Source organism: Phycodurus eques, chromosome 11 (assembly GCF_024500275.1).
Source record: "Phycodurus eques isolate BA_2022a chromosome 11, UOR_Pequ_1.1, whole genome shotgun sequence".
Classification (NCBI taxonomy): domain Eukaryota; kingdom Metazoa; phylum Chordata; class Actinopteri; order Syngnathiformes; family Syngnathidae; genus Phycodurus; species Phycodurus eques.
The window spans coordinates 8,451,522-8,479,420 of NC_084535.1; the positions used below are offsets into that span (position 1 = coordinate 8,451,522).

General features: G+C 41.0%; 1 protein-coding gene across 1 annotated transcript in view; it reads right to left on the minus strand.

The window, feature by feature from the left end:
- ryr2b (ryanodine receptor 2b (cardiac)) overlaps window positions 1-27,899 on the minus strand; it is a 69,046-nt gene that overhangs the window by 31,169 nt on the left and 9,978 nt on the right. The window contains 41 exon segments of the mRNA XM_061690819.1: window positions 1,234-1,374; window positions 1,448-1,538; window positions 2,565-2,785; window positions 3,040-3,209; window positions 3,303-3,423; window positions 3,897-4,005; window positions 4,455-4,641; window positions 5,339-5,474; window positions 6,500-6,603; window positions 6,805-6,937; window positions 7,044-7,158; window positions 7,236-7,512; window positions 8,763-8,903; window positions 9,049-9,160; window positions 11,518-11,718; window positions 12,113-12,676; window positions 12,769-12,982; window positions 14,630-14,856; window positions 15,603-15,689; window positions 15,829-15,988; window positions 16,120-16,280; window positions 16,499-16,610; window positions 16,750-16,882; window positions 17,126-17,306; window positions 18,628-18,836; window positions 18,928-19,102; window positions 19,286-19,494; window positions 19,747-19,894; window positions 20,037-20,196; window positions 20,937-21,020; window positions 21,133-21,236; window positions 21,351-21,455; window positions 21,860-22,079; window positions 22,158-22,350; window positions 22,624-22,865; window positions 25,152-25,285; window positions 26,156-26,274; window positions 26,390-26,485; window positions 26,618-26,753; window positions 26,838-27,021; window positions 27,770-27,891. Of these exon segments, the coding sequence (XP_061546803.1) occupies window positions 1,234-1,374; window positions 1,448-1,538; window positions 2,565-2,785; window positions 3,040-3,209; window positions 3,303-3,423; window positions 3,897-4,005; window positions 4,455-4,641; window positions 5,339-5,474; window positions 6,500-6,603; window positions 6,805-6,937; window positions 7,044-7,158; window positions 7,236-7,512; window positions 8,763-8,903; window positions 9,049-9,160; window positions 11,518-11,718; window positions 12,113-12,676; window positions 12,769-12,982; window positions 14,630-14,856; window positions 15,603-15,689; window positions 15,829-15,988; window positions 16,120-16,280; window positions 16,499-16,610; window positions 16,750-16,882; window positions 17,126-17,306; window positions 18,628-18,836; window positions 18,928-19,102; window positions 19,286-19,494; window positions 19,747-19,894; window positions 20,037-20,196; window positions 20,937-21,020; window positions 21,133-21,236; window positions 21,351-21,455; window positions 21,860-22,079; window positions 22,158-22,350; window positions 22,624-22,865; window positions 25,152-25,285; window positions 26,156-26,274; window positions 26,390-26,485; window positions 26,618-26,753; window positions 26,838-27,021; window positions 27,770-27,891 (6,738 nt within the window).

Below are 27,899 nucleotides of genomic sequence, written 5' to 3' on the forward strand. Positions count from 1 at the left end.
AGCTATCATCGGGCAGGAGGCGGCGTACAGCCTGAAATGGTTGCCAGCCAATCGCAGGACACATACAAACAAACAACCATTCGCACTCACATTCACACCTACGGGCAATTTAGAGTTGTCAATTAACCTACCATGCATGTTTTTGGGATGTGGGAGGAAACCGGAGTGCCTGGAGAAAACCCACGCAGGCAATGGGAGAACATGCAAACTCCACACAGGCGGGGCCAGGGATGGAACCCCGGTCCTCAGAACTGTGAGGCAGACGCTCTAACCAGTGCTCCACCGTGCCCGAGTGAAATATTTCCTTTTTTTTTAAAAATAAATAATATTAATGATTATAATGTAAAGATTTCACCATTTCAAGAAATTATAGTATTATATAAGAAAAATATTTTCCTGTGTTTAAAGGTGCCATATTTTACCAAACCAACTTTTTCTAGTATTTGGGATGTAATATTGGCTCTATGGTGCCTCAGCAAATGTGAAATATGAATTAAAATTGTGTGGACAATTTTCCTAAGTTCCAGACATTTTTCTGCCCAGAGGCCTGACATCAGGTCATTCGAATTTCTCAAGCTTATCTACGTCACTATAGAAAAGATCTCCGCCTCCCCCTTGCCGCTCCTTAGCCAGCGCTGTCACCCTAACAAATATGTGTGGTATCACAAGTGGGTCTTCTACACGGAGGCAACCAATCAGAGGAAAGGGGCAGTCTTGGCCAAATACAGACAAAGCGGATACAAAGCTGGGTCAAAGAGAAGTAGTTGTATGAGGGGCCTTTTCTGGACACTCGTATGACAAAACCCAAGTGTTTTTTTTAAATGAAATCGACACTTTTATACCAAGTCCATTTTAGAGAGTCACTATATGGAGGTTTAAATAGCCAGAATATGGGACGTTTAGTACATGTCTCGTAGGAGTTTCACTTTTTTAACTAAACTACTGAAATAAATGAATGTTTTTGTACACATAGTAGGTAGAAACAAGTTGTGAGTTGTCAGCAGTAAAATAGCAGATAATGTTATTTTCAGTCGTACAGGTAGTTCTCTCAAGACACTACGACACAATTTCTTGCAGCCGTATGATGTGAGGCAGATTTGGGACAGGAATGTGTTCATGAAAGTCATTCTTTGATGTTCCTATGTTCTGAGTAAGTCAGCTACAACAACATTTCTTGGGTGCGGGGAGCTCTCAGGTCAAATATCGTTGGAATGATTGTTGAATTGTCTTTACCTTTTTTGCCAAAGCCTTAAACACACCCCAGAATAGCTTCAGAGATAAGTGTAGCTCCTCTTCAGAGGCCAGACACTGGTTTCCCTGCCCGCCAGTTAAAGAGTAGTACTTGCATCTCTGCTCGTAGTGACTAGTCAAGAGCTGTGTATATAAATGAGTAAGTGATCGTGATACATTTTCACATAGAAATAAAAACTCAGCTTTTAGCAGTTACCTTTATTGGTATCTTGCTTTGGTCTGTGAGAATGGGAACATCAAAGACAAGACGTCGAAGAAGAGGCTGCATCATAGCCGGTTGGAGTTTACTGAGAAGGCACAAGTAAGTCAAAGATGACCTTGCTCTTAGTTGAATTAAGCACAAAAAAATACATGCATTAGTAGGCAAAACACTTTAGATTTACATGGATATCTTATATCCAGAACAAGGATGTGTTAATTCTTTTGTCTTTTTTTTTTTTAAAAAGAAAGAAATAAAGAAAGGACAGGATATTTGTAGATGAGATTAAAAAAAAAAAGTTGTATGTAAATTAATTTATTTAAAAATGTAAATATTTTTTCTAAATTAATTTAACTCAAATTGATTAATGATTTAACAATACAAATTGTTAAATGTATATGTAAAATTGTTTATTCTACTAATATTTGTAATGTTATTTACTAAAACTTGATTAATAAATGATTTAATGAGTTAAATGAATAAAAAATGAATAAATACATTTTTTACATTAATGAAACAAATATTGCAACACTTGATTAAAAAAATGCTCTGCCGGCTGGACTGAATAACAGAGCAGTATGTGGCCCGCTAGCCAAAACTTTGTTTTCTCACCCCCAATAAAGACACACTGTAGATATATAGAAAGTAAATATAACACATATTGTATGACAAACTACAAACCCGTGCGGACGCGGGGATGGTCATGTTCCTAAAAAAATATGTAATAATTACTAAAAAAATATGTAATAATTACCAATTACTGTACTACAAGTTCTCGAAAAAATCTGGCGTAGACTACAGTTACTGTATCACATCCACTAGGCATGATGAATCACCACTCACTGACTGATCACATCATTAGAGAAAAAGGAATCTAATTAACAATTGTCATTAGCAAAATGTTGATCAAATGTTTGACTTGGTAATTCGAAAATGATGTCCGAATCATGGCAAAACATTGATAATGCATTACAAACCGGGAGGAAAAACAGGAAGGGACAGCAGATTGTTGTCAATTTGGTTTTCCTACTTGGTATGATGCAGGATTCATTCTTCCAAAGGAAAAAAAAAAAAGAAAAAATTGGAACCCCAATACAAGGATGTTGTACAGTACCTGCACACAGCCAACAAAGATTTCTCAGTTGTGTCCCTCTGGGCTTTGGTTAAACTTGACGCCCTGGAGAGGCTGTAGATGGCCTGGATGAGAGAATCCATTAGGGCAGCGTGGTCCTCCAAACCGTGGAGGAGGACTGAACACTTGATGAGCAGCGGAAGCACAGCTGAGCACAGGTATCTGTTGAGGGCCAGGGCCATGTCAGTGGATCCAAATTCATCCTGTGATGAAAAAAGTCCAATTCACTACAGTGAAGTCATGAAATCAAATTGGGGGGGAAAAAAACCCAGAAAAAAAACACCCATACATCCATTTTCTATAGCGCTCGGTCTCATTAGGGTTACAGGGGAGCTGGAGCCTAAAACGTGGTATAGATGCATCCCGAGTTATTTCGCAATAACACAAAAATTTAACTTAAAAACCAAAAAGAAAATATAAATAAAATTGAAAAATTCAATAAATAGACAGAGCTCACCGTGTCGAGAGAGACAGCTGTCTGAAGGTCAGACAAAAAGCCAACTTGAAGGAGGTGGATGAGAAAACTTTGATTGTTTATACCGTAGACACGGTCCACAAAGAGAACCATAGCTGCCTTGTGATCCGGGCAAAACACTGACGATAAGTTAGGCTCAACCACCAAACCATCTGTAGAAGAATGTTACAGCTTCATTAATGTGTTTTGAATGTGAGCCCAAATCTGAATAAGATTGACAGTCAAATTTAGCGATCCTACTCAACCTTTTGACAGCAATGGGGTTTGAAAAGAGATGCTAATGACTCCCTCAAGATCCTGGATGGGTATAAGCGACCTCAGAATGGCCCGCATGCGGATGGCTTCTCCTTTGCCTCTTTGAATCAACTGCCACATTACAGAAATTCGATTAATTGACAAATGTGTGTGATGATCTGTACCGTACGCAAAGTTAGAACGCACAATACAAAGGGATAAGGAAGTTAGAAAAATGTTTTATTTATGACCATTTGGCAAGCCAACAGAGCTGGGAGCAATCCTGTATCTATATTATTTTTATCTACAGCATAGTGTGTTCATTTTCAGTTGTTTTATACTTTCATTGTGTCAGTCATGTCGGCAAGAAAATATTTTTTCCATTGTGGCATCAAATACAATTAGACAAGCTGTCAATGTTAGACTGCCTCAGTATATGGAAGCAGACTATATGTGGACTTCCACCTTTCAGTGGAACAGGTGAAAGCACGTCACGCTTTCTTTTCAAGATGCAGTACACTTTCTCCATTAGGCGTTATTGTTGGGAGGCATCTATGGATATTGAAGCCAGGAAGGGCTGCTGAAGTTTGAGGAAAAACACTCACTTGCATCTCTGGAGCGCAGCGCCCCAGCAAGTCGATGAGGGCCGAGTAGAAGGTCATCATGGCGTGCCCCATATGAATGAGGTCATCCTCACCATCTTGGACAGTATCTCTGTATCAGGAAATAATTAGAACAATTACCATCTTGGCGTTAATTGCATTATTGCAGATTTTGAGCAGAGACGCCCTTAAGCCTTTAGTATTATCTCCAAATAACATTTCTAATGATAATCAGGGATGCAGATGCAAAATTCAAGGAATTTTATATGCAGTTTTAGTTAATTGTTTTTAAAAGACATTTTAACATAGTTCCACAGTACCAAGTTGCCACAAGATGGCACCAAAGCAATATTTTTATATTGGACAGCGCTTTGGACAGCTAATGAAAGATTTGTTCAAAGACAAATCCAGCTATCGGTAAATCGGGAGTAGCAAATCCTGAATATGCAGAGTAACACTGTACACCACTTCTCTCCCAAAATTGGCTGGGATAGGCTCCATCTCACCCATAGTGCCATAGAAAATTGATGGTTGGTTACCATCTAACAATAAGTGACTGACATTGTTGCGTTGGACTGGTAGGCCATGCAAGCTCCATTCATAGACGAGTCCTCTGATATGCTGATGGCCTCTTTCATCGCTGCTAGGAGGCCATGTCCCCCGTCACCTCGCAAGGCAGGACCAAAACACTCGGGCTGACGAATCAGCAACCTCAACACTAAGTAAGCGTTTTCTTCAACACTTTCACCTGTGGTCAAAGAGCACACAGATATGGAAAGCTGTTTGATTATTTATTCAATATCAGCTCAAGGTCATAACCTTTATTTTGAACCAGTATGCTATGTCCGTACTAGTAAGACAATTCAGCTCACTAGTAAAATGACTGTGTCTTCCTAGTAATGTTTTTACCACTACTAGTGCCACTTATAGCCTGCCAGTACGACCTTAAGGCTGGAAATCAAGGATAGCGATTAAATGCTCAAATGACTTTGATATCCCAGATATTGAATAAATGCTCAAACCATTTATTTCATATCAAGCAGAACCAGTTTAAGGTCCATTTACTACTACGCTCTTTGCCTTGACTAGTCGTACAACTTTGGCATACTAGTAAGACAACTAAATGTAAGTGAGGCAAAACTGTGCACTCGCTGACAACTGGTTGCTAGTAGTACTATTAGAGACAACAACAATAAATAGAGAATAATAATAAATGCTCAAACGGCTTTCCGTGCAGAGGCAGATTTACTCTGTCATTTATACTTTTAATATTGCAGTTTCACAATGTATCAGGAAAGGACTATGTGAATGGCAAAAAAGTTCACTGCAGATGCAAGTTAGATGTCTAAAAGTATAAGAATATGTGTGTAATGCTACTTGCTGATACAAGAACATTTCTAGACGGAGACAAAGAGTTTCAATAGCGGAAGCGCCATTGTAAATACCATTGCAGAATACAGCAAAACGTAGAAAATCCAGGTAGCGCTCCCCCTCCACAGGGTTCCATCCAATATCAGGGTAGCCTTTGGCCACAAGTAGTGAGCAGCTTTTCAGACCACAGCCAGCAAGGTAGTGCACCACCTAGATATGAGAAACTGTCAACGTAGCTGCAAATAATAACTACAGGGGACCTCATGTAATAAAGTTTTGGCTCGCAACACAAAGCAAAAAAATGTACCAAGCAGCGAATAGTAACTCGGCACACTTATAAGTAGGTCTAGGTACTGTACCACTGCATTTCAAAAGCATACTGTACATACAGTATATGACTAGGGCTGCAACGAGTACTCGACTGTGTCGTGTATTTTGAGTACAAAAAAAATCCTCAAAAGATTTTTTTGTGCCTCTGGGATCCACTTATTTAACTCGAATATTTATTTGTATTTGTTAGAAATTGCCTCACTGAAAATATTTCGAGACAAGAATACAGTTTCCTGCTCAATGTGAATCTAAGAAATAAAACAACACTTCAGTTGTACAGCCGGGTTCACAACCCTTGTCCTGCATGCTCCTTCTCCTGTCCTTGTCCTGTTCTATCTTGTCCTGTCCTTCCCTCACAGGGTGTAGCACTACAGCCCCATGCAACACTCATATTTAATGTTTCATTGTTGTAGATAATGTAATGATTTACTTCTCTCATCCTCTTTACAATTAGTGCTTTGTCTTTTGTCCTTGTTTCTCTCTCGCTTTTAGAAACTTTGTTCTGTTCGAGTGATCAAGTCTGATTTTCTCAATAAACCTCAACTATAATACTAAGAAAGCGCAGCGGAAGCTTAAAAACTCCACTGTGACACAGTAAAACTGTTCTGGCATAAAAGAGATACAGATTTTCCATTCTGCTTGACCTAACAGCCGAACAGGACCAAAAAAACAAAAACAAAAAACAGTTATCTCCAAAAAGAAAAACAAATGGACATTCATTTTTAAGTGAAATAGCTTATGTTTTCTTGTGTATTCATTATTGCTTTAACTAAGCAAAAATATAATTTATCCGAATACCCGATTATTCGATAAAAAATTTGTTAAGATACTCAAATACTAAAATATTCGACAGCTGCATCCCTGCATATGTATAAACCTAAAGCTGAGGTAAGCTGTCAGCTCACCTTCTCTAGTTCAGGCTCCCTCAGCGCGAGGGCCAGCTCATTATTGTCCATGACTGAGGCTGTTGCCACATCCAGAGGAGTGGCCCCACGCATTGATGGTGACGCTGAAGGGAGAGAGTAAAATCCCACATAAAACACTGACCATGAAGATAATGTCTGGTCGTTGGAAATCCATGAGATTACTTTGAGGGCTGGAATTGATGCATTACAAAGGATACCCACACGAGAAAGACATTTTTCTTTAAATTTAATTTTTTTTTTCCTCCAAGGATATGTCAAACAGAAGTGATGAGATAGGACATTACCTAGTCCAACGCTGCTGTTTTCTAATAGATAGCTGAGGTGGTCAAAAAGGGCTCCCTGGTTGTGTCGGCTGATGCGGCAAAAATAACAAAGGAATCGACAGCAGCTGGCTATCATCTTTGGAAAGGAAATCTCCTAGCAGAACCAAATCAATTCATGAATATGGAAGAAATATACAGTACAAGCAAGGTGTCAGATGAAAACAGAGACAGAACACAAATTGTCAATATATAAGACTGACCTTCGATTCCTTCTCTCCAAGAACATTGACCATCACCTCCATGACTGTCTCATGCATGCCCAATGCCCTCATTAGGTTGGGGTGCTGGTAGAAAACCTTATTGTTCATGATGTCTCTGTTTTAGTAAATGGGGAAACAAATTGTGGGATGTCTTACTTAAATTAACTAATGAATACTATAAGCTACCCTTACCCTAGTCTTCTGATCATCAGCTTTTCCTCTTCATTCCCCATTCGAACGCTGAGTAATGAGCGGATTTGGCCCAAGGAGGAAAGCAGGGTCATGGTGTCCTCCACCGAAGCTTGGCTGATTGTGTAAGCTTTGGATAGAGGGGTCGACATTTGCCCACCAAGGCCCTGATACTGGCGGTGCAGCAATGAGAAGACGGCCCTGACCAAGTCGGGCTCCTCCATCTCAGTGTCTTGAGCCCATCGCAGCATTGTTTCAGAGATCAACATCTTGAGGGACTCTGAAGGGGCAGAAAAAGGGCGTTCGGTACAGGAAATCGACCTCATACACACACACACACACACACACACACACACACACACATTACATTTTACATCGAACCCCTTCATATTCGCCAATCAGCATTCAACAATTAGCCTATTCACTGATTTCTTTTGGAACCTATCCTCTGTGATTTTTTTTAAACAAACAAAAAACTCACAGTATTCCTCTGCCCCATCTGGTGGCATCTTGGTGCCAAGGAAACAATTTGAAATTAGTTGAGGAGCTTCATTTAAATAACAGTCCGTTGCCACCCTCTAGTAGCACATATAGGTAATTACAAACCCTTTCAGTGTGGGACATCAATTACTTGCAGATTTTCATTAGCTGAGGCAGGGCTCGGTTCCTATCCCCCGTGAAAAGCCGGAGATCACTGTATTTGTCCGGCCAATGTATTAGGTAGAGCTGCTCTCACAATAGTAATTTGTTGGTGCAGTTCAAGAACCTGCAACGAATCCCACAGTCATCCCAACTTTCTTCTTGATTATTTGTTCTACTGAAGGGTGGCCTACTATGGAAGATTGACTTTTTTATTGCTTGTACAGAAATAGTAATAATTAGATAGTAATAATAGATCCCTGGAGTGCCTCCCCACCCATAAAGTGTAAAATGAAACAAACAAGTAAATCTTTTGTTTTCTGCCAACTTCTGAAAATGTGCCTGTGAGTCAACCATAATGCATGTCTGCCCCATTGGTACGTCCAAAACAGTAAGGACAATCTCCGCCCCCACATTACGTTTCTCTGCCGACAACATGATCAACTAGATCCTGAGCCATGGTGGGACTGGAGAGTCTGAAGTGTTATCAGGCAGAAACACCCACACCCTCCATGGGTGTAACGCCCTTGCCATCATGTAAAAGTCAAAAGGTAAGTAGCGCTGCATTGAGTTTTGTTGGATGCACAGATTAGCGTTGGCTTCTGTTAAGCAGCACATATACTCGATTACTCTGTGACGATGTCGATGCAGTGGTGGGGGTATTTGTGTTTGGTGATGTGTCCATTTGTCAAAAATACAACACGTACACACAGCACAGAGTATGAAGTGCTGCCTCCATGAGTAAAAATGCCTTTATTGTCTTTATGGGTGCCTATGGTCTTTAACATTTTACATTGAAATGTCCCCCAAAGTGACCAGTCTCTTAAAATTATGCGCTGGCCCTACCTGGATAGCATCAAATGGCAATCTTATTACTAAATGTGTACTTACTGGGGCTCTGTGTTCCATTATCTTCCACTTCTGCGGGCATCTTCTTCAGTCCAAGAACTCTTGCCCCCAGGCTTAGAAGTTGATCCTTTACCGACATCTCAGCTGTCTCACCCTCTTCTGAGGCACTGTCCAATTCAATGCCTGCACAAAAGCAGTGTAATAAAATGAAGCTCACTGGCAGATAATCACAGTAAGTGCTTTCTCAGAACTTCTTCCCGGCTCACTGAGTTTTACTGGCTCAGTGAGGATGAACAATTAAGCGCTGAAATAGCAACGGTGATCTGACCGCAGTGGGTGTTGAGGAGCTGGTGGAAGTCTTGCAGGAGCTGTTGCATTTCCACTGGACATGGACAGTTCTCCTGCTGGTTGCCATCTCTGAAGCTCAGAAGCATGTTGATCTAATGCAAACAGATGAAAAACTTCAATGGTACACTGAGAAGCGCAGTGTAGAACAGTGAACCATTGTCGATTCGCGATCCACCATTTGCAACGTCACCATCTCATAGTTTGGGGTATCTTTAGAGTTTAAACCACAGATGTCCAAACTTTTTCCACAGATGGCCATATATGGAAAAATGCAAGGAGGTGAGCCCACTTCAACTTGTGTTTATGAAACATGCTAAGCTCAACATAGGTCAATATACAACCCCAATTCCAATGAAGGTTGGAGATTGTGTTAAACATAAATAAAAACAGAATACAATGATTTGCAAATCATGTTCAATCTATATTTAATTGAATACACGACAAAGACAAGATATTTAATGTTCAAACTGATAAACTTTATTGTTTTTAGCAAATAATCATTAACACAGACTTTTATGGCTGAAACACGTTCCAAAAAAGCTGGGACAGGGACTGCAGGCAGGCCAGTCTAGTAGTCTCTTTTACTACGAAGCCACGCTGTTGTAACACGTGCAGAATGTGGTTTGGCATTGTCTTGCTGAAATAAGCAGGGGCGTCCATGAAGAAGACGTTGCTTGAATGGCAGCATATGTTTCTCCAAAACCTGTATGTACCGTTCAGCATTAATGGTGCCTTCACAAATATGTAAGTTACCCATGCACTAACACAGCCCCATACCATCACAGATGCTGTTCTTTTCCTCATTGGCCCGGAGGACACGACGTCCACAATTTCAAAAAACTATTTGAAATGTGGACTCGTTGGACCACAGAACACTTTTCCACTTTGCATCAGTCCATCTTAGATGAGCTCAGGGCCCAGAGAAGCCGGCGCCGTTTCTGGGTGTTGTTGATAAATGGCTTTTGCTTTGCATAGTAGAGTTTCAAGTTGCACTTACGGATGTAGTGCCGAACTGTATTTACTGACATTGGTTTTCTGAAGTGTTCCTGAGCCCATGTGGTGATATCCTTTACACATTGATCTCGGTTTTTGATGGAGTGCCGCCTGAGGGATCGAAGGTCACATTCAATGTTGGTTTTCGGCCTTGCCGCTTACATGCAGTGATTTCTCCAGATTCTCTGAACCTTTTGATGATATTATGGACCGTAGATGATGAAATCCCTAAATTCCTTGCAATTGTACATTGAGGAACATTGTCCTTATACTGTTCGACTATTTCCTCACGCACTTGTTCACAAAGAGGTGAACCTCGCCCCATCTTTGCTTGTGAATGACTGAGCAATTCAGGGAAGCTCCTTTTATACCCAATCATGGCACCCACCTGTTCCCAATTAGCCTGTTCACCTGTGGGATGTTCCAAACGGGTGTTTGATGAGCATTCCTCAACATTCTCAGTCTTTTTTGCCACCTGTCCTAATTCAATTAAATATAGGTTGAACATCCATCCACCCATCCATTTTCTGAGCCGGGCAGGTGGCGGGGTACACCCTGAACTGGTTGCCAGCCAATCGCAGGGCACATACAATCAAACTATTCACACTCACATTCACACCTACGGGTAATTTTGAGTCTCCAATTAATGCATGTTTTTTTTGGGATGTGGGAGGAAACCGGAGTGCCCGGAGAAAACCCACGCAGGCACAGGGAGAACATGCAAACACCACACAGGCGGGGCCGGGGATTAAACCCCGGTCCTCAGAACTATGAGGCTGACGCTCTAACCAGTCGGCCACCGTGCCGCCTAGGTTTTGATTTTAACATGTCCCAACTTCATTGGAATTGTGGTTGTATGCTAAGCAGTTAAATTTTTTTAAGGAAAAACAAAAAGTTATATCTCAGCTTTGTGTAATCTGTGAAAACGCAACTTTAGCATTAAAATAATAATCATATTAATATGTAAATGATATATTGTAATATTCAACTTTAAAATGCTTTTTAAATCTTGTAAAAATCAAATGTATTTAAAATTTTGAATTTGAAAAAAATCGTGACAAATTTGACAAACCTTTCTTTATGTTAAAACATATCTAAAATTAAAAGTGATATTTTTGTAAGATGAAGTGTTTGTCACATTTTTATTTATAATAAAAAAATGGTGCCCTATCTTTCAACATTTAAACATTTCCTCATAGCTTTTGATGCATGCCTTGTTTAAATTATTAAAATATGTGATGGGCCAATAAAATAAATGTGCAGTGGGCCACAGATGGCCCCTTGTCTTCAGACACCTTAGGTTTAAACTATAATATCGGTAACTACAAACATTTTTAGGAGGGGCGCCCATTACTCGCACATTTTTGCTATTCGCATTAGGGCGTCGTCCCCCATGCCCACAAATAGCCAGGGTTCACTGGATTCTAAGCTCTAAATTCTAATATTGAAATTGAACCTGCTCTTGTGGAGGTGAGCGGAACTCCTTGGTCTTGCGGGCCGTGAGAGCGGCGGACATGTTGAGCGCCTGCATGACTTGGCTGTAGCGGAAGCGCTGGTTCTCCTGCAGTTGCCCCACAAAGTTTTCAGAGAAAGCCACCACAGCTTCTACCCTGTGGCACACTTGCATATCGCACAGGTAGGTCAGCACGTTGCACAGCTGGAGAGACAGAAAGAGAATATATTGGCTGTGTTGTTTGTCTGGATGTATCATGAAATATATGCACAGTATGTATAATAAAATAACATTTAAAAACACAAAAAAAGTTTCTGGGGGTGAGTGGTAAGTTTTTTTGATTTGTGAAAGGTTTTTTGGTGTGTGCAAGAGGTTTGTGGTGTGTGAGCTATAGGTTTTTGTGTCTGTTAGAGGTTTTTGGTAGGTGCGATGATTTTTACTGTAAGAGTTTTCTGTGAGATGTTTCTTGGTCTGTCTGAGTTTTTTGGTGTGTGTGTTTTTTGACTGTGTGAGATGGGTTTTTTTCGTGGCCTATATGGCTCCTCATAGGAGTCTCAAACAATATGCACACAAAGCTAATTCCACTCTATGCATTCACCTCAAGTTTGACCGTTTCTGGAAGTTTCATTTGCAGCAGTCCTTGTTTCGGATAATTGTCTTGAAAGTCTTCTCTCAGCTCTCTTCCATCTTCATCTATAGAGAAGACTCCAGGTTCTATCAGCTTGAGAACTTTAGCCAGGTCCTCATCAGTCAGTACCCCCATCACCAGAAGAGTGTAGAACAGTTTAATGAGGGGAACCAGCAGAAGCTCCATACTGCCACCTACAGGGTCCCTGACACCCCGATGCACAGTCCACACTGCTGCAGTCAGCATCTCCACTGTCAGGGTCTTCAGTATATCCAGAGGGATTTCTGGACTGTCACTGCAGGATACTTCCTGTCCCATCACATCACTGGTGACAAAACAAGGCCTGGAGAACTGCATCCGTGGTTTCAGGGAAGCGCTTCCGCTAATGCTCGGGATGCCTAAAGGAAGTGTAAATTTTCTCGCATTGTCGCAATTTAATGGATAAAGGGTGATGTCTCTGGTTTGATGTGACATAGGGACAATGTATTCATTGTTCATCATGAGACATGCAGAGGTATGGCTGCTGAGGTGAACCTAGAAAAACACAAAGGAACAAGATTAAACGTTTGATCAGTCCAAAAGCCCAAATTTTCCAAATTGAAGGATGAGATCGAGCATGAGATCACCTGTACAAGAAGCTGATAAAACGCAGAGCGCAGTGGGCCAGGCAGGTGTGGATTCTGAATGGCGTGAAGGAACTGGGACTGGTCCACGTGGCTGCAGATGGCATGGCACACTCTTGAGTTGCCCAGGGCACATAAAGCGCAGTAAAGGAGTAGAGTGTGGTACTGAAAAGTCAAGATGCCATTGAGCTCGGACAGCTCCAAAATGTCCACGCACCTGTGTCATAAAAAGTACAAATATGGTCATGTAGTAGGCTGCTACATTAGGGCTCTGTGATATGGTCTTAAAATAAAATCTCTGGGGATCCACCCCCCCAAAAAAATATATTTTTGGTTATAATAACTGTATTCCATTTAATAAAAAGAAAAAGCTATTGACAATAACATTAGTCAATGTTTTGCTCTTTGGACTTTTTCCACCTTGTGGAATTTGGTTTATTCATCCTCAAAACCAAACATGCTTTTAAACCTTTTTTTTTTTCATGAACTGCATGATCTTCCACACTAAGAATATATTATATATTTTTTTTTCTTTATAGAAAATGTGAAAGTAAAAGTGCTTCCTCTTGGGGAAGATGGCCCTTTAAAAACAATTCTTATTACAGCTTAATAAAAACATTTTAAATTTAAGTTTGACATCAATAAAATGACAAAAATATTCCCTTTGACTGTTTCTGGAAGCTTAATATGTAACAACAAAACTCACTGAATGTAACATGAATAAAAGGTGCTGCTTCCATACAAATTTAACTTTTGTGCCTGGAAATGTAAACAAAATCCAGCATATAGCATATGCCAGGTAGGTTCCTAGTTTGAATGAAAACAAACTTTGTCAAGGAAAATAGGCCTGTCTACAATATCAGGCTTTAGGCATGTTGTTACATGTAACAATGCCACCCCATACATTAAAAACTCTTTCTGATGAGGCAGCATGAATAGAGTTATTTCTTGGCGATATCCCTCAGCTGTGGGGAGTTTATTTCACGCTGCTTCCACCACTGAAGTGTATCAGAATGTGGATAAATGACTGCCGTTGCAACGTATAAATATACAGCGACTCCGTTACTGCCTTGGCTTTCTTATCCTATGCAAGTAATGTGAAAAAGACTCTGGTCATGTCTGTTTCTTAGCGGGAGTTTTCCCTTTTGTGTTCGTCTGGGTCGCATGCAGAGCAACATTTGCTGCATGTGTCCGTTTCAAATGTTGAAATAATGTTGAAATAATTTGGTTGCGCCACACCCTTTGGTCGCAGCAGCCTTTGAGCATAATTTGCAGCGGACTGTTTTTATGTGCATTGTCTGACGCTGCAAGCCGGAACCAATTTCAAATGACTGAAAAAAACTGTGCCTCTTTTGATAAAGTATAAGCGGGGACACACTTTGAACTACACAGGGAACCCAGCATGAAAGAAAAAATACAGGAAATATTCATCGGCTGGGGAATGGGGCGGGTGGTACGCAATTTTCCAACGAGGCTGCGGGAGGGGGGGGGGCAGAACAGAGTGAACCGAGTTTCCCATTCTAAAACTATTTGTCAACAGGGGGCGGGGGGTATTACTTGAGGCGGAGGCCCCACGTGTGGCAGAGGCATGACTTTGAGGGCTCCGAGTTTCTCAAGCTCTCACTGCTCCACTATGCTTATTCGTGCAGATAAAAAAAAAAAACCTTTAGATTTTATATATATATATATATATATATATATATACACACACACACACACACACACAGTATATAATATTAAATAATATATTTTGACTACAGAAGCCATTAAGATTTTTTTCTATAGAATCTTCCTGACCCAAACCCAGCCTAATCAATTAATGCCCAGTCCTACTGCAGATAAATTCAATTGTGCTTCATCAGACCTGCTTTCATCAAGGATTTGGAGGGTCATGACTTGAAGAGGCTCGAGGCACTGGACTCTCCAGCCATGGCGCGCATCAGGATGGTCTACCATCACCTTCAGTGATCGGTCAGGCACTCGCGTCCATGAGACCGGGGTCAGATGCTGGACCTGAAACCTGGGCGGGCAGTGGGGTGTGGAAGTCGTTCTGAGGCTGCGAAGCAAGCCGGCCGATAAGGGCATCACATTCTGAATGGAGATGAAGACAAATAAAAGGTATTGTAATGATTTTTTTTTAAAACAAATAGGGAACAGAATCCATCCATCCATCCATCCATTTTCCATACCGCTTATCCTCACTAGGGTCGTCGGTGTGCTGGAGCCTATCCCAGCTATCTTCGGGCGAGAGGCGGGGTACACTCTGAACTGGTCGCCAGCCAATTTCAGGGCACATAGAAACTGACAACCATTCGCACTCACATTTACACCTACAGGCAATTTAGAGTCTTCAATTAATGCATGTTTTTGGGATGTGGGAGGAAACCAGAGTACCTGGAGAAAACCCACACGGGTACGGGGAGAACATGCAAACTCCAAACAGGCGAGGCCGAATTTGAACCCAGGTCCTCACAATTGGAATAAGCGTCAGGGCAATAAACGGATGGAATCAGATACTCACTTTGGAATAAGGCCTCTTCCAGATGTAGATAAAAACCAAATACGTATTGGATATGTGCCAATGAAAGTGCAGCGTAAAAACACAGAGATCGGAAATACCCCACTTATACGAGCCTAACATTATCGAAATACACTGGTCACTAACAAACACACATCCGCATCTGCCCAAAAAACCAAAAAAATAGTAAAACACACCTGCTGTAAATCCAAAGTAGAGAAAAGAATGTGGTCTTTTAAAGGTGTATAAACAAAACAAATAATCAATGTTGTAAAACTATATTGTCTTTTATTGAGTTCCTTACAAAAAAGTGGTTTACCTTAATGCTTCCCAGTTCAAATTGAAACATGTTGCTGGTGGTAGGTTTGACGAAAACAGCAGGAAACAGCTTTGTACTGGCCTCTACCTGATTCGTTGACAACAAACAACACTTTCGTCAACAGAATTAGTTAAAATATGCTACAATAAAATATCGGAATAAGACATTAAATTCATCTTAAATAAGAGCCCCAACAAATCCAATTCTGTTTCCTTGTGTTGCCTACTTGGTAGAAGGTGGTCATCTCTACTCCACTGGAGGTAAACGTCAGCAGCCCAGATGCTGTGTCGATCAAGCATCCAATTTCCAACCCAGCACTCCTCCGGCTCCGAGACAAACCTGTCGCCTCTCCGGCACAAACCATGTAACAGTTACTCCTCTTCACACTGTGGGTGTCAAGAGGACTGTCATGATTAGGCAGCTGTTCGGTAATTTTCACTGAAACTGGAAAAATGTGAAAATGGCACACACCAATTCAAAGTTACTGTATTTATAAATTCGGCTATAAAACACTTACCTCTCTTGGACTTTGCCACTATCGTCACCAAGAGTGACAGTCACTGTGAGGTTATTGTCAATGTCAAACATCATGTCATTTTGATGAAAATCAGGGGTTACCCAACCCACCCACACATTGAAAGGCTCCTGGCTTGGAAGAACTTTCACTGAGTAGTAATACTGAAATAAAGAAATTGTTTGGTTTCATCACTGTGGGTAAGAAAATTGCGATTAAGTCTAGACAAGTGCCAAAATTATCATATTGTGACAATAAGCATCACATTTACGCTTAGTTATGGATCTGACTTTGCAAACTGCAAAAGTGCAGGAATATGTTATTTTCTAGCAAGCGTAGTCATCATACTGATTGTGGCGAGACGAGAAGATTAGGGTCTTACTCTCGTGGTCTGAATGTGATCAGCGTTATCTTTGTCAACTAGCACGTCCTCAAGGAGCCGAGCGGAGGAGTTGCTGCTGACCAGGCCTGGTTTGGTTCGCTTCAGCATGAACCTTCAAAGAACAACTTCAACTATATCATGCATTTTAGTATAAGTCAAATAAATTAAACATCATTTCCCTGGTTTTATGCTTCCAAATATCAGGTGACTGCAATACATGACCAATTTTCAGTTTTTTCTCCAAAGCCTACCGCTGCTTCAGTCGTGACGTTTTGTCCTGGCCGTGATCCTTGTACTCAAACTCATCTCTTGAACTAGCGAAGCTGGTGGCTGACTTCATCAGCACTTCAAAGTCAGAGTCCACCTCCTCCTGCTCTCGCCTTCCTAAAAGGACAACAAGAATTAATTACAGCTTAAGCAGAGCAGCTGTTCCAAGGTCGTGAGATAGTGAATAGCAAATAATGTAATGTGGTTTTCTCGAAGAATTTAGATAATATATTTATGAAGTGTCCATATATCCATTTCCTGTACAGATAATCCTCTCCGAGGAAACATTTTAGAATTTTGAGTATCCGCAAAAGGAAAACCTGGACAAAATGTTGTAATATGATGCGACATTATGCAAACCTGGAGAAAAAGAGCTGGATGCCACTGGCAGCCCCACCGGGCTGGTGAGGACAGCGGCACACTGGATGGACATGCTGAGACGGTAAAAGCCCATTTCACTGCCTCCGCCGTGGTGTGCCAACAACTGCTGTGAGACCCTCAGGCTTGATAAGGACTCATTTGAGCCACTGACTCTATTGACCTTGAATGAGATTCAAACAGGATATAGAAGATCAGTTTTGTCAATAAACCAGTGCTGAGAACAACACAGGCTCCTGTCAAAACCTGCGTCATCTTGAAGTGGACGTAATGGAAAAATTACTTTTTAAAGGCTTATATATAATTAGCTGGGTCTCTGGAATGCCTGCCCACCCATCAGGTATGAAAATAAACAACGTTCAGATGTCCACCCACGTGTCCACCCATGTTATTCCTGGACAGATTTGGAGCGGTACAATGTTCTGTGCTCCTTATACACACACTGTAGTGTATAAGAGCTGCCTCAATGAGAAAAATGCTTTTTCTGTCCTCACTTTTTTTCATACACTCTGGGATGTGCACGAACTAATAGAAAGCTCTGCCCCTGGTAGTCATGATAATGGAAGCTGGAATCGCCATTGGCCCAGGATTACTGTACCTATTTGGAGCAGGGTACACAGCTTCTCTTGCACTACAATTCAAGTTCAGTGTGCTATTTTGACAAAAGAATGTCATACATATGTTATTTAGACACCTGAGGTTTAAATTGTGGAGAAAAAAATGCATGTCTCATGTAAGACCCTTTGCTGAATGATTGCTAAATACAATATGTTCAAAGACTGAGAACTATGTAGTAGTCAATTGTGGCGCTATAGTGTTCAACTATTTTTCACCCTTTCAGTTTTCCTGATTTATTTTGGCCATCGCTAAAACGGCACTTGATAATACACTTTGCCATCCAGCAGGAGTTGCCTCTCTCCCACTACATAAGAACTTGAGCGCCGTCATTCACATCAGTGGTTAGAGTGGCTCCTTGTTGGCTGTGAGTGCGTCCACGTCACGCAGAGCAGGCGGAAGACTGAGAGGGAAGAAAGTCTGACTTTCCAGCGTCTGTACCCGGGCTTTAAGCAGGCATGGCCGATTTAGCTGGAAAATCCCAGCGACGACCCGGTGGGATATATTCCAGCCACCGGAAGCTCCAAGCGGATGTAGTATTTTCGCAGCCCAGACATGTTGTTAGAATAAGTATCATCCATTTTTCCAGGTCGTAAAAGTGGTATTTCTTTGACAGTTGACAGATGAGCGGGGAATGCATTCAGTGGACACGCGCGTCCACAGCATTTGAGAGCGGACAGAAAGACTTAATTTTTTAAAATTTTGAAGCCTCATTTTATATACAGTACTGGGTGATTTCTTTAATCATTCAAATTTGGGAGGTAACAACACTCTTCTTTGTGGTGTGCCAAACTTGTGAGACATTTATTTTCACTATACAGAGGCTTTAATTACACGATACAAAGACAAAAAGTAGCCTAAAGTCAAACCTGCAAGGTAGGATCGTCTGGCAGTATCGACATAAACTGAGCCTGTTTCCAACTCATCCACAGGGAAGGATCTCGAGCCATATTGACAGCAAAAGGCTCATAACCCTCCTGTAGACCGCACGCACTAAAGTACTGGAGAGAGCCCTCTTGGCGGCCGAGGTTAAGCCTCACCACCTGGTTCACACCCACACTGACCACGGGGAGCAGACCTAAAAGGAAGGGAAAATGGAAGCATTTATCTTCTAGCCTGATGGGTCTGTGTGAAAAAAAAAAAAAAAAAAAAAAAAAAAAAGATATTACCATCTCTGATGTCAAAGTCCTTAGCAGCCAACTCTGAACCTCGGTCATTAAACAGCAACTCTCCATTGAGCGTGACCATCATGGTGCTTTCAGTCATGTCTAGCAAGCAACCCACCACATCCGCCCGCTGCCAGGCACGTCCCAGAGGCTCTCCACCCTGATGGTACCAACGAGCCTGAAAGGAAAGAAAGTCAGAAAAGATGAAGGCTGGTGTGCATCAGTCATGTAAAGGAACAGCATGAATAATTCATATTTTATGACTGAATGATTATGAGACAAATACCCAAACAAAACCATGCAGTGCTTTAACATGTTGAAGAATGATCAGGGGGAAATGTTAAGAATATTTAAACCTCACCTCAAATCCATCATACACAAACGCTTGGTCATCTGAGCCCAGCTCTTTATCAGGGGTGCAGCCAGGCCTGGCCCAGCCGACTCTCATATTCCCCGAAGTGACCAGTTCGCATTCAAAGTACCACTTCCCCAGAGTCACGGCAAATGATTTATCTGCTCGGAACACTTTGCACTTTTCACTAGAGACGACGCATCCGTTTGATAAAATGACTGCAAAAAAGTCAAGAATAAAAAGAAAAGTTAGATGCAGGGTATTTTGCCATAGAATCGTGACAATGTCCAAATCTTTAACAGTTAATTTAAGTGCACTTATTAGTTTCCTATTACAACCAGAAAGTTTTTTTTAAGTCAGGTTTTTTTTTTTTAATTACAACTTAATAATGTATTTTTAAACAACACTTCTCATCAATAAAGCATTATCTGATTTTAATCTAACTTGGGAGTAATGGTTTTGAAACCTACTATTTTCCTGATGGAGGCTCTCCAGGCTGTAACCATAGGCCAGTAGGGTGCAAACTGCTTCCTTGACACATTTTTGTCCCATTTTTCTACTCCTTTCATCAAGGAGACTGTACGGCACAAGGTTTGGGCTCCGCTTTAGTTTCCCATCCTGAATTTAAAGGACAAAAATCGGAAACCTGATCAACCGTTTGTGTTGCCAGAGAACACTGTTGCTGTGAAAATGTGATTACAACTGCACACATATGTTCAAATTTGATTTTCCCTTTCCCGGTACAGCACACAACCCCAACCTGTCGAACTCCGTGAGTCCATCCCTGCTTGATACGCTCTCTGGCCCAGATGGTGTGGTCATTCTCTGCCAGCAATTTGACCGCTTCCTCATGAGGGGGGCTCAGAAAAACGTGGCTCGTATCTACCGGCGCAGGTCTGTAGCCACCGGGCTGCTCGTACCTAACCAAATAGATTACTATAAAGCAGTCTTTACCAACATTTACTGAACCAAGGCACATATTTTACAATATATTCGAACAATCTCACAGAAACTTCATCAGACAAATGTTACAAAAATTACGTACACACACAGTTAGATACACAGTCAGTGGTACCTTAACTCACGAGTGCTCCCACACAGTTTTTTGACCCATCGCTTAGTTTATTTCTGCGAGCTGTGTTGTAAACTTAAAATACCCCACTTGACTGAAGTAAAAAACAGGAACAGATTAATGGAATTTAAATTCATTTCAGTGAGGAAAATTTTTGCTATCTGAGTAAATTTTGTTTTAAGCTTGGTCACACCACAAATTAAACTTGTAAGTCAAAGTACCACTATTGTACTGTATACAATAATGATGATTTCATCTCGATTTTCCCACAAATGTGCTTACTCAGTGTGAAACCAAGACTTTTTCTGTTGTATCAATGGCAGCAGTTAGATACAATTATGTATTTTCTGCCATCTAGTGGATTTAATTGTTCTGCCTGTCAGTACACATCGCTAGCATAGATAAGTGAATAAAGATACAATATTTGGTGTGAATAAAAACAATTTAAAAATTTATCAGTTAAGTGAAATTGGATCATTTCCCATGGCCCACTTCATGATCTCTTCCACCACACCAGTGTTTGGGAAAACCTGCCAGAGAAAACAATGAGGAGTAACATTAAAACCTATGAGCTTGAATCATACATACCTGTTGGAGAGTCTCATGAAGGGGATGCTTTCCTCTGTACGCTCATCATTTAAGCCAATGTGAAAACCAAACGCAAGAAGAGTCCTGCAGTAAATGATGAAAATGATGGGGAGGAAAAAAATCCCTAGATTGTATATGTAGATTGATGTATACTTTCAATAACTAATGAATATGACTCAGAGATCACAGCGCCTACCTAAGGGTGTCCTGGGCAGTCTGAAGGTTCTGGTTCCTCTCCTGATCGGGCAGCTTGGAGAACTCCACCAGACACGGATCAAGTCGCTTCCCTTCATCTCGCTCCTGTTTGACGAAAAGCCATATAATAATTTTCCACTCTAAGCGAAACCGTGTAAAGTGAGCGAGGTAATATTTCATGTGATTAATGTGATAGACAACAATCTTTTTCCTTCTTACATTGCCTTGAGTCCATCCAAGATCAATCCTTTCTATAACCCAGAGTTCATGGATGTTCTCAGCGATTTTATCCCGGATATCCTCAAATTGCAAAGGTAGTTCCACCTGTTACAGTTGAAAACATAATAATTGTATACTGAGTTTTATTAAGTTTAAGTTTAATGTTAGTATAATGTTTGACTTTTTATGGGAGAAGAATGACATTCACTAGCAAGAATAGCGCATGTTTCATGTTAGAATATGCAGGAATACAGTCACACATCAGTGTGCAGCATGCATTTTGGAGGAAATTAAATAAACATACACCAACTGGAAAGCAGATTTGGATCTGTTGTGTCACGGGTGGTACAGATATTGAACATTTGTGAATCTTTGTCCAATCAGTTGTCAACTCTAAATCCGTTTGAAGTTGTTGTTGGAATTTTGACAAATAATGTATTTATTTTTCAACGTTATTTGGAACACCCTGTACATTGTAAAATATCTAACACACCTCTATATTACTTTACCTTGCTGATGTCTACTGGTGAGGGTGTGAAGGTAACTGGAATGATGGGCTCAAAGGGGCCAATAAGCTCTCGTTTCCCATCTTCATGAGCCAAGAGGTACTTATGGCAGGGTTCTACCTTCAATTCCACTTTCGGGAGCAGAGCATCAGAACACGCCACAAAACCATGCGGGGGAAGGAATCTGAATTCTCCGTGTTCTCCTCCAAACAGAAACCGAACCCTTGTTTACACAAACAAAAGTATTCACTGCTCATACTGGGATACAGTCGAGTGAAATATGCACATTTGCAGTCCTAACTTGACTCCAGGTGAGAAGCTGACAACGGGATGAAGAAGTCCATCGACACAGAAGTTCTCCAGCATGCCCTGCACAGGGAGACCGTTGACCCGAAATGAGATGCAGGGGGCGCTAAGGTCCAGGCAGCAGCTGACAACGTCATCGTCTGCCAGCAGGTGAGGGAAAGGAGAGCTTACTCTGCGGGCCACGCAACCTGAATGCAGAAGAGACAGTCAGCATTATTCATAAGACGCTATACATAAAAGATATGGGCCGTGCCCCGCCATGCGAGTATTTGATGCTCCCACCCCGCAATGTTTATTAATTGCTTATAGTAATAGTATTGACTATTGGTTAACCCACAAACTATCATACCAAAACACTTTTATCATTTTAAACTCATCTTACAACATTACACTTGAAAATAAATGGCTTACAGAAGATTTGATGAAGAAAATGCATCCTATGCTCCTTAGTATAACCTCACCTGACCACAAGTGAAGCCCATCAAAGCCAAAGGAGCAGAGGTCATCTCCCACGCCGTTGCCCCCCCAGCCGTGTCCTCCAGTGGGCCTGGGCTGGTAGCCGTCGGTTAGAGCCCAACCGATGCGCAAGTGCGTGGGCTCCGCCGTGAGGAAAGGCTCGACTTGATCCACGACCAGCTCATAGTACCACTGGCGAGGCTGTGCCGAATCTTCCCCAAGAGACAAGAAGACGTTGGGCCTCACACTTCGGTGTTTCACAAGCAGATGACAGAAAAAGTAGCAAATAAGAGGTGAGTGATTGAATGTGAGTACTATTGCTTGAATCTATTTAGCATGTTATTTTCTATTTGAAAGATAAGAATGTGTCCCTGAAATTCAAAGACACCTTGCGTGGAAGGATTATGCAGGATAATGGACACAGATGAGTGTATTATATATGGACTAAAGCATTGGGCTATTGGCTATGACGCCACCAAAACTTCACAGGATGTTAACCTGAAGAAAATGGTTTATGAGGGACCAATGGCTCATCATCTCTGTTCTAGTTCATACCAAAAATTTTTTTATGTGGCTAATATCAAGGCTCAAACGAAGTTCCGTATTTTCACACCAAACACATGCCTTTAAAGACCTTGCTTTGTACACTGGGGCACAGTCATGCTGGAACAGAAAATGACCTCACTTAAACTAACCCTACAATGTTGTTCAATGTGTCTTAGTGAAAAGAAGAATTTAGAAACGGGGTGCTTGACATTTAGTATATATCAATGTGGCCATTCAACTGAAAACTCCAAAACACATTGAATGCCCACCACATACCGCAACTGGAGAATAAATGTCAGTTCTTACAAGAGACACCACCCATCCAGGGCTCTCAGGGCAACAGAGAGAAAATTCTGTTGAAGAATAAATGGAGAAGAAGCCAAAAAGGTAAATTCAAGCAAACATACCAAGGAGGTGTTTGGTTCGAGTTGAAATGGAGGTGACAGAAAGCGAAATGGCTTTAGGAGGGAGAAGAGTGGCTTGGACGGGTGGCGTTGGGGATACTTGGTGGGGAGGAATTCCAGACAAAATAAACAATAAAGACTAATGGGAACAATGGCTGCTTGATAGAGAGAAGTGTGATGAAAGGCAGCAGGTAGGAAGGAAGAAAAGGCAGATAGTTGAGTTCCTCCTCTAACCATTCACGTTGCACGTTTTGTCTATGCTAGAGGGAATAATGGGGAAGGTCTTGCTTTATCATCTTGGCCAGGTCACTCTTGGAAAAGAGGTTTGAAAGTTTTTTTTTACCTGGTTAAATAAAGGATAATGACGTTGATTACCAAAAGCCATTAAAGTCTCAAGAAATGTGTTTTTGCTGATGCAAAGTGATTCTTGAGTCCGTCCATTCTATTTCTAGAGTGCTTGTCCTCAGTAGGGTCATGGGTAACGTGGAGCCTATCCCAACTTTGGTCGAGAGGATGGGTCCACTGGACTGGTTGCAGGTCAATCGTCATTGACAAACTCACATTCACCCCCATGGACAATTTAGTGTCTTCAGTTAAGCTAACATGTACGCACGCCAGCATTCTCCCACATTCCAAATCATGCATGTTAAATTCATTGAAGACTATGTGTCTTGCAACTGGCTAGTAACCAGTCCAGGGTGTACCCCTCCTCTTTCCCAAAGTTAGCTGTTACTGCAAAATGATCAGTTTCTCTGATTTTTGCCGTATGTGTTTGAGTAAAATAGACATTTAAAACCCAAATTTTGTAGAATCTACTGAAAACCATTAGATTCCTTGACTCTAAATTGTCCACACGTGTGAGTGTAAATGGTTGTTTCTCTATATGTGCCCTACTATTGGTAGGTGACCACTCCAGGACGTATCTAATCTCTTGCACAAAGTTAACAGGGATAGGATCCAGTTACGTGAGAGGAGCAGGCGAGATCCACTCAATGCCACATTTGGCAGTCGTAAATGTGGTATTTGGTTGTCATCATGGCTACCAGTGGCACAGCATTTACAAGGAGGATGGAGACAGGCACACAAGAGTTGAAAGCATTAAAGTGAAAGACGTGCAACGATAAGAAGTGTTGACGATGTGATGAATTACTTATGATAACCCTCACTCACTGACAAAATATTCAGCTCGTCAATAAAGGATGGTGGGATTCTTTTCCCCAGCATTTCAGAGTTCATCCATAGGGATGAAGCTAGTTATAGTGTAGTGAATCATCATGATGAAATGTGCAAAACAGTTTTCAAATAATTTTGCTGCTCATATAGAATTCAATCAGTAAAACTAAAAGGTGGATTTCACTCATTGGCAGCAACAAGCAGAAGACAACTAATTCCGAAAAAGACCACTTTGGCGGGGCAATTTGAACTGAAAAATAAACTTTGCTGCAAAAATGTTGATCTTTACCGTTTTAATTATTTCCCAACCTTATTACAAATATCCATATAAAATGAAATTAATAACAAATTCAAAATTAATTGATCATTTAGAAAGTTATCTCAATTATTGAGAATGTTCACACGAGTACCTGGTGACCTGATTAACAAGACGTGTTTGCAGCAGCAAGTCTCTCTCTGGCAGCAGATTGTCACAGATGAGGTTCTGATTGGAGCGCACCGCAACGCCATGGCACACGCACAAAGAACACAGCACCTCGAGCACCTGGAAGGCAACCTGTTAGCAGTTTACCCGGCAACAGCATTATCAAATCAGTCCAATCAAATCCATTAGAGCAATGGTTTTGTAAACTGAGGTCCCCGGAACCCTGGAGCAATATCTTGAAAGTCCCCAAAATAGTCATAATATTTTTAAAAAGTAAATCCCAACACATGGGGACCAGCGTCCCAGTTAAACAAACCCATTACTCCTCGCTACCTTAGCTTCGAATCAAATAAAAGCTCTGACATAATTGTGATGTATCATCACATTAATCCGACATTCATGCATGAAAGAAAAAAAAAAGTTGGTTTAGAACAAAAGGTGTACTTTTACAAAAATAAAGTCCTTTATTTTTGGGGGGGATCAAAATACATTTTTTAAGAATAGTCCTATTTTTTTTTTTTTAGAGAATATAAGGAGTCTTCCAAAATAAAAGGCATAATATTACGACAATAAAGTTGTTGTTTTTTTAGTCTGAATTTCTCCCTCATTAAACTTTAATTTTAATATCATAATGTTACAACTTTATCTCGGAAAATACGAATATTTTCATAGTATTGTTTTTTTATCAACAATTTTAGTTCTTGTAAATATTACTTTTTTCTCTTTTCTTTTATAATACAACTTGTTATAACATAATTTATTTCTTCTAAAAAAAACAATTAATTTCCCATCGTAACATTGCGACTTTTCTCCCTCAAAATTTGGCAAGTTTTCATTCCCATGGTCTTTAGGGGTACGCATAGTAATTCTATTCAGTTTGCGTTAGGATTATGAAGGGGTCTTTTTCTCCCATGTTTGGGCTCCCTGGACGCAAGTGTGCTCTTCAAAGTTTTCAGTTGAATTAACAAAAAACGAACAAGTGAACACTACCTTGTGGTTGCATCCATGCTTGTCTAAAAAAGCAATGATAGACTGGATGTGTCCCTGTTTGATGACATTAAGTGCTTCAGGGCTTTCCACTAAGACGCAGTGCAGAACCTCCAAAACTCCTGCGCATGACATGGGTAAATATGAGGTATGAACCATGTAGTAAGCATCATGTTCATAGCATCAAAATTTTGAAAAGAAGTTTTGTTAATAATGGACTATATTCAAGGAACCCACCAGAAGAGGCCTCCAGTTGGTCCAGTCTGCTAATGAGCCAGTCAAGCGAACTAGAGAAATGTGCACAGTTTGCACGGTTTCTCCTAATCAGAGACGCTGAACCGAAGAAAATTACAAAAAAACAGCATGAATGTAGAGGACATTTACAGAATTTAAATGACATTTTAAGCAATGGATTTATTTATTTCAGGCACATGAATGACTTAAAATTCCAAAAACGCGTGCTACCCAGAAGCTCATAAAAGAGCCCAAGGATGTTCTCCCAGTTTTCTTCAGCATTATTCGCAGCAGCCTCAGCAAGATGCGAAGCGTGACTGTACTGGTGTAGACGGTCGATACACTCCAATACCAACTCTATCACTCCCTGAGAGAAGCACAAACATACATTATAATTGCTTTGAACACTGCATAGCAACGATATATTCGGGCACACTTTTTTTTCTTCTACCTCTTCTTGAAACATGTTCTGCCGATTCTTTAATGCTGATTGGCTGTTTTGTCGCGCTTCGTGGCTCTGCTCCTCTCGTGGCGCCCGGAGAAAGCTTATTAGGTCCTGCAGACTGCTTGTCACAATCTCCATTGGTAAAACAATGGGCTGGAGGTTTACTTGGCCACTACAAGAATCAAGTTCCCTTAAAGAAAAGGTGATTCAAAGCCATAACAGTAGTTTATGTTATCGAGTTAGGTTCCACAGCCACACATAAAGTGTGAAGTTAAACAACCAAATAAATCTTTTGTGAGCTGCCTATATCTGAAAATGTGTAAAATGTGTGAAACAGTCACAACAAGTTTCTCTGCCCATGACTTGGCTAGGCTGGGTGAAGATCAAGAGTCACTTCCAATCGACCGCTGGAGTACAGTGTCTGAAACACTATCACGCAGAAACACCTGCATCCCCCACGAGTGTCACACCCCTGCTATAACGTCAAAGGTAAGCAGAGCTGCATTAAGTTTAGCCAACAGCACTAGTTTCTGGCCACATACTTGATTGCTCAGTGAAGTTGTCAATGCTGTTTTTGGAGACATGTCCGTGCGCCACATTCACAGTTTGTACGGTATTAGCTGCTCTCTCAATATGTGAAAATTTTTTCAATGTCTTCATCAGCGTCCCCACAGTTACAGTATATGGGACAGGGTATACAGCTGCTCACCTTGCATGAGACAGGCCCCCTAAAAACTGACTAATTTCAACAATACAAGAGGGTCAGTTAAGCCATTCTTGATCTTTGGAGTATTTTGAAAAAACATTTCACAAACATGTTATTAAAAATACCTGGACAGTGTTTAAATTTTTTATTTTTTTTTTAATTCATAAAATGTCTCCTTTAAGCATGAGTCAATGCATTGGATACGTTCATCAGTGTGTGCGGTCTAAAGTACCTGATAAAGGTAGTGAAGAGGAGAGTGGCGCTCCGGATGAGACTGGCAGTGTGAGATTCTTCCCTCTGAGACCGAGACAGCGTCAATCCATCGTCCATATGACCCTCACTGTGCAAAATAGCCTAAAAAA